This window comes from Corvus kubaryi, unplaced genomic scaffold, assembly GCF_017639235.1.
Source record: "Corvus kubaryi isolate FWS band 111438036 unplaced genomic scaffold, C.kubaryi_AGA036_p1.0 37265, whole genome shotgun sequence".
NCBI classification, from domain to species: domain Eukaryota; kingdom Metazoa; phylum Chordata; class Aves; order Passeriformes; family Corvidae; genus Corvus; species Corvus kubaryi.
This window is the reverse complement of record NW_024581080.1, coordinates 1,657,432-1,664,191: the sequence shown is the minus strand read 5'-3', so window position 1 is coordinate 1,664,191 and position 6,760 is coordinate 1,657,432. Positions and strand designations below refer to the sequence as shown.

At 54.1% G+C, this 6,760-nt stretch overlaps 1 protein-coding gene across 1 annotated transcript in view; it reads right to left on the bottom strand.

The window, feature by feature from the left end:
- The window catches only part of LOXL2 (lysyl oxidase like 2), a 40,509-nt gene that overhangs the window by 28,056 nt on the left and 5,693 nt on the right, over positions 1 to 6,760 (bottom strand). The window contains exons 2-3 of the mRNA XM_042024804.1: positions 2,326 to 2,731; positions 211 to 386 (exon numbers count right to left, since the gene is read on the bottom strand). Of these exons, the coding sequence (XP_041880738.1) occupies positions 211 to 386; positions 2,326 to 2,677 (528 nt within the window). The 5' untranslated portion in view covers positions 2,678 to 2,731. The remainder of the gene's footprint in view (positions 1 to 210; positions 387 to 2,325; positions 2,732 to 6,760) is intronic.

The window sequence follows — 6,760 nt, the reverse complement described above, 5'->3', positions numbered from 1 at the left end:
TAAATATGGGATCAACTGATAATATGGATAAATATGTGGGATAAATACGAGATCAACTGATAATATGGATAAATATGTGGGATAAATACGGGATCAACTGATAATATGGATAAATATGTGGGATAAATACAGGATCAATTAAAAATGTGTTTAAGTCCCAGCCACCCCCATCCCCACAGGACTCTGGATCAGAGTTTTTACCCCGTTTACCTCAATTTGATTAATCAGGGAGTTGTCAAACTTGAAGCCGGGGATCCTCTTCTCGCTGCACACCACTCCCACGTCCTCGGTGTGCTTGCAGTCGGTCACTCCCCAGCCGTTGGAGCCGCAGGCCGCCAGGCTGCTCTCCTTGCCCGTGCAGTGCACGTTGTCCAGCCAAATTTTCCCTGCAATGCGAAGAAAACACAACTCAGGCTCCACGAGGAGAAATCTGGGAGCTGTTTTCCAACCTAATCCCAAGAGTAAAACCCCCTTGGGACGCAAGCGCTGCCGGGATTTTCCGCAGGAATTCGTTTCCCTTGGCAGCCCCAGCGCTGTTCCAGCAGCCCCAGAGCTGCTCCCTAAAAAGCAGAGCGGGAAGAGCCCCCCAGAGCCTGGATTCGGGACTCGAGGCCTTGGGATTTCCCTGGGAATGCTCCCTCCCACCGGGTTTGTTTTCTGATGTCACGGCCTCTTCCTCGCTTGGGAATCTCCTGCTCTGCCTGCGGAGCCAAAATCCACAAGTTTGGGAGCACATTCCAGGTTTGCGAGTTCAGTTGGTCGCTGCTCAGGCTGCGCTCGCTCTTTGATGGGACATTATAGGTGTGAGCACTCAAAAAGTCCTGAAAACCAGCCCAGCCAGCCCGTTCGGCCCTCCTGAGGGGAATTTTATCCCTGTGGGATGCCAGGCTCCAGGAAGGGCAGGAAAAATCCTCTGCGGGACAACATTCAATCCCAAATCCCGGTAAATCCCTTGGGGTACCCGCTGTTACCCAGACACGCTGCTATTCCTGTGTCCTGTCCGAGTTTTCCCTCTCCACCTCGGTGGGTTTGGGAATTCACGGCTGTCACACCCAAATATCCTCCTTTCCAAGTGTGTTTGTCCTGCACATGTTTGGGATTCAGGTGGGATTTCCCCCACATCCACCAGGTGCAAGTGAAAAGGGCAGGAAAGGAAAATGAAACATGGAAAAGCACATCTCCAGGACAAGGGGAGCAGCTTTAAGGTGGAAGAAGAGAAATTTAGATGGAATTTGGGAAGAAATTCCTGTCTGTGAGGGTGGGGAGGGGCTGGGATAGAATTCCCAGAGGAGCTGTGGCTGCCCCTGGATCCCTGGAAGCGCCCAAGGCCAGGCTGGAGCAGCCTGGGACAGTGGGAGGTGTCCCTGCTATGGCACAGAGGGAATTGGATGATTTCAAGCTCCCTTCCCACCCAAACCATTCCATGATTCCATTAGATAAAATTTGGGATGGGGCTGAACAGCTTTTCCTCACAGGAACAGCCTGAGGGCACCCAAAATGGTCATTCCTGTATAATCCAGTAACTGTTATTCCCACAGAATCCTGCAGAGGATGCGAAATGTCCAGACCCCTTTGGAGCCCCAGACCAGAACAACCCAACCCAAATCCAACCCCGGCACAGCTCCGGCTTTCCCTGGACCCCGTCCCTGTCACAGAGGGACTGGAGCTGCCCCTGGGGAGGAGCAGATCCCAAAAAGTCTCCTCTCAGTCTCCTCTTTTCCAGGTGCCCTCAGCCGCTCCAGACCCTTCCCCATCCCTGTGTCCATCCTTTGGATGCTTCCCAATAATTCCACACTTTTTTTACCTCACGGATCCCAACCCCGCCTGGCCCAGCATGAGAGAGAAACACCCCAAAACCATCAATGAGACTGAAATCGGGGATTCCTGGGAGCTGGAGAGACCCCCCAGTGCCCTGGGATCCCAAACTGGTGCCCTCAGCTGCTCCAGACCCTTCCCCATCCCTGGGTCCATCCTTTGCATACTTCCCAACGCTTTCACCCATTTTTTACCTCATGGATCCCAAACCCACCCAGCCCAGCACAGGAAAGAAACCCCCCAACATCACCAATTAAATTGAGACCTCTGGGATTCCTGGGAGCTGGAAAGATCCCCCAGTGCCCTGGCATCCCAAACTGGTGCCTTCAGCTGCTCCAGGCCCTTCCCCATCCCCGTGTCCATCCTTTGGATACTTTCCAGTATTTCACACCTTTTTTACCTCACGGATCCCAACGAGAGAGAAACCCCCCCACCACCATCAATGAGACCGAAATCAGGGATTATTTGGAGCTGGAAAGATCCCTCCACGCTGCTCTGGGATCCCCTCACCTTCTCCTTTGCCATACTTGGAGCTGGGCAGCCAGGACACGGCCTCCACGTAGCCCAGCTCCCGGCACACCACGTGGGCAGCGTGGATGGAAAAGTCATCGTCGCACACGGTGCCCCACTCGCCACCGTAGAACACCTCCACCCTGCCCTCGTTGTGCTTCCTCTTCTGCCCCGCCAGCCTCAGCTGGATTTTGGGGACGTTTGGGGCTCTCTGGGAGGGCTGGAACACTTGGGGGGCTGGCTCGGGGTAGCCGGGCAGGTACGGCCAGTGCTCGTACTGGGCGCAGCTCAGCGAGGAGAGGAGCAGCAGCAGCAGGCAGTGGTTGGAGGGAAAAACGTGGGATCTTCCCATTTTCAGCGCTCACCGTCCTCGGAGGCCGATGCAGGCGCTGCTGGCAGGGCCGTCCTGGAAAGAAGGAAATCAGAGTTTGAGTAAAGGTTGATATAAATTTGATCTCTCTTGGGAATTGAGAGGTTGTGTCCAACACCGCTGGAAAAACCAAAGTCAGCTCGGGTGTTTCTTGTGGGGCGGATGAACAAAATGAAAAAAAACCCCAACATTTAAAAGTTTAGGTCGACTTGGCAAATTCGGCCAAAAAATACATTTCCCCAGTAAAATTCTCCAGGTTGGAAGTTGTAGCAAATGGTTTTCCTGTTTCTCCATAAATCCAGCAGGAAACCTTCATCCAAATCCTCCCAGGACAGAACTGAAGCGGTTTTTTCCCCCCCAGCTCCTTCCCTAAAGAAGCCAAACCCGTTCCAAACGATGGAAAACCTGGAGGGTGGGGAAATCCCACAAACAGCAGTGAGGGATTTATCCCAGAGTCTGGGCTCCCAATGGGATAATGGATTTGTTTCTGCTCCTGCACGTCTGGTTCCATCTGTAGCAACTCAAAACATCACCGGACACTTGGCAGGAGCCTTGGATAATCCTGGAATAGCAGAAACTGTCTCCAATTATTGGTTGGAAGTCTGGACAGGGATTTATTGCCATCCAAAGGCTTAAATAAGGAGAATTTAAGGTGGGGACAGGCAACTTCTCCTGACTCATGAGAGGAATTTCATCCAGATCCTGTGAAATCCCACTCTTTCCCTGCTTCCCGCTCGCATCCCAGCACATGGAGTGGTCAAGCAGGACATGTGGGGGGTGAGGATTCCATAGTTTCCGAGTGAAGCAATGCCAGAACTCAGTGGGACAAACCTCCCCAGAGCTCTGGAGCTCCGATATTTCCTGGCAGCCACCGGAGGGGAGGGAGAAGGGGGAGGGCTTGGCTCCAAAGCCAGGGGGCCAGAAACTAAAACTCTCCGGAATTTTAGCTAAATCTGGTCTATCCCTAAAAAAAAAAAAAGAGCGGGAAAATTCACATCTTCGCACGGAGACACAAAATCCACGAACAGCCTCAAAAGCTGCTTGAGGAGGGGATGGATCAGAATTCCAGGGAAGTTACTCAAAATTCCAGAGGCATCAATCCAAACCTCAGCTCCAGCACTGACCTGCTGGGTGACCCCAGCCAGGACACTTCCAGGGCCGTGCCTCAGTTTCCCTGTGGATAAAGAGGGATGGTGCTCAGGAGATTCCCTGCTGGAATGCTCTGAGAGCTGGGAACGAAAGGCGTTTGCCTAAGGAAGAGAGGAATAAAACGAAGCACGGGGATTAAAATCCCAGCGCTGGAGGAGAAGCAGGAAAAGCAGGAGGAGGTTTTCCAACAGATCTCATAAATCAGGATGGGGAGGGGAGGAGAAAAAACCTTGGAAAATAAACATTGGATCTCGAGGAGCCGATTTTTTTGTGGGTCAGGAGGTGAGGCTGAGAGAGAGGAATAAAATCAGGTCCTGGAAGGGATGAGAGGAAGGAAATGCAGACGGAGAGGGGATTTCCCAGAGGGAATGCAGCTGGCAGGGCAGGATCAGAGTGCTCCTGGATCCAGGCACTCCAGTACCGGGACTGGAACCAGTCAGACCCTCCTGACTCCGAGCCCAGCAGCACCAGGCTCCGAACAAACCTCGCAGGATGGTTGTCATGGATACGGGATGGGTTTAGCCCAGGGCACAAACGGGGGCACAGAGATGCTCATGGATGCACAAAGAATTCCAGGAATCCCCTTGGATCATAGGGAAGGACAGGTGGGAGTCAGGAGCGAAAACCCCCCAGGGGAGGGGTTGGCCTCAGCAGGGCCACGGCCTCATGCTCTGCAAAAAATCGGGGGTTTGGGTTTTGATTTTAACCGTTTTCATCTCTTCCATCCCCAAACCTGGTTCGACCTGCTCCGTCCCCAAAATCTGGTCCAATCTGCTCCATCCCAAACAGGTTTTGATCTTCTCCATCCCCAAAATCTGGTTGGATCTTCTCTATCCCGTGACATCCAATTTGATCATCTCCATCCCTAAACAAACACCTGATTTCGTCTCCATCCCTAAACAAACACCTGATTTGATCTGCTCCATCCCCAAACACCTGATTTGATCTGCTCCATCCCCACCACCTGCTTCAATCAGCTCCATCCTCAGTGGCTGCTCCTTGCTACTGCAGGAGCAGCATTTTTAAAGCCTCAGCAAATCCCGATCCCAAACCCTAAAAATTCCACTGAGGAGGCCCCAAAACTCCCTTTAAAAATGACTATTAAAGGTCATAAAGCTTTCCCAGCGCTGTCCCACACTCCGAGAACGCAGAGCTCTGTTTGTAAATATTTGTATTTCTATTTCTGGGACCTTCTGGAGCCTCTGGATGGTCCTGCAGCCACACGAGTGATGTTTGGGAAGGGAAATGCAGATAAAGAGTGCAGCAGCCTCCCAGCGAAACCCTCCCGGGGCAAGGCAGCGCTTCAGCATCTCCAACAGAAAGTGAACAAACTCCCCTCTGGGTCACGGTTTTGTTTTATTTCGGAGCCCCCAGGAAGCTCAGCGCCCACTGAACCCGAACATCTGAGAGGGGAAAAGCCTCCACAAAGAGCCCAGAACCCGCCCCGTGCCAGGACAGCCCCGTGTCAGCGCTGCTTTAGGGGCTCCCTCGGGATCAAGGAGCGACTCCAAGCTGCAAATTCCACTTGCCAGCCCTTTCCCTGCGCAGATCCAACCTCTCCGGTTGTTTCCCCGAAGGACTCGAGCCAAAGGACACAAGGATGTGGGGAAACCACCCGCGGGAGGGCTGCGAGCGGCTCCCAGCCGAGCGCGGGGCTCCCGGAGGCGTCAATGAGCCGAGCGCTGCCAGATGCCAGAGCCTTTCCAAGAATCCCGGCGCTGGGAGACCTCGGGAGCAGCTGGAAGGGAGGGGAAGGTCACGGCACAGCTCCAGGTTGCTTTAATTGGGACCGAGATTAGCCCGGGAGACGCTAATTGGGATTAGAGCGCATCCGGGAGGTGGAATTTGGGCTCCTGGCAAAGCCTTGCTGAGCCCGGCTGCTCTGAGTCCGGAAAGGGCTGGATTTTGTTCCCCCGAAATGGAGGGATTTTGGGATCATCGAGTATCCCGACTTGAAGGGACCCACAGGGATCATCTGAGTCCAACCCCTGGCACTGCGCAGGGAGAGGAGAAAACTCCCAGGGCTGGAGAAATCCTGGGGAGGGAGGACAAAGCTCCCAGCTCCACAGAGGGAATTCCGGCTGGGAAAAGGGAGTTCTAACGAGATTGTAGGAACACATTCCCAACCTTTCCTTAAGGAAAACCACTCGGGTCGAGCAGCAGCGTGTCCCAACTCTGTGTGGGATCGGGGAAGGCACTGGAAACCCCCCCAGAAATCCCATTCCTACAAAAACTCTGGGGGAATTCCGCACCAGAGCAGGACAGCAGCCGCGCCCTGCGTTCCCTCCGATCCCAAACCCCGCAGACGGAGCTTCCCCAGGCTCTGCATCGCCCCAGATGAGCCCTCCCGCTCCCACAGCCCCTGCTCTCTGAGGGGCTCCGGAGAAACTCCTCAGGTGAAGTCGGGAAGAGCGGAATCCGAAGGGATTTGTCCGCAGCCGTGATTCGGGATTTGCAGGTACAACGGGGAAACTTCGGGAGCTCAGCAGCATCCAGGGAAAGCTCCCAAGGTTTCAGCACTGGAATGGGGTCCCGGCTTTCTGTCTATCCCTAGTGGACAGGAGGGAAAACAGGGAATTCTGGCACGGGAGAGGTCTGGGCAGCTCCTGGCACAGCTCAGGTTGTGGCTGCCCCATCCCTGGAAGTGGCCAAGGCCAGGTTGGAGCAGCCTGGGATGTTGGAAAGGGTGGAATGAGGTGGGATTTAAGGTCCCTTCCCACCCAAACCGTTCCGTGGCTCTGATCCACAGCATCCAGGCCCCTTTTCCCTGGGATTCGAGACCAGGACTGGTTTAGAGGATTGGTAACAGAGAAAATTGCCCGGCAGTTCCTTCCCTCCATGGCACGACAGCCACAGAAATCCTGGATTTATTCCTTCCTGCCTCCTCCTGAAACCTCCCTCCCCAACTCCAGGACA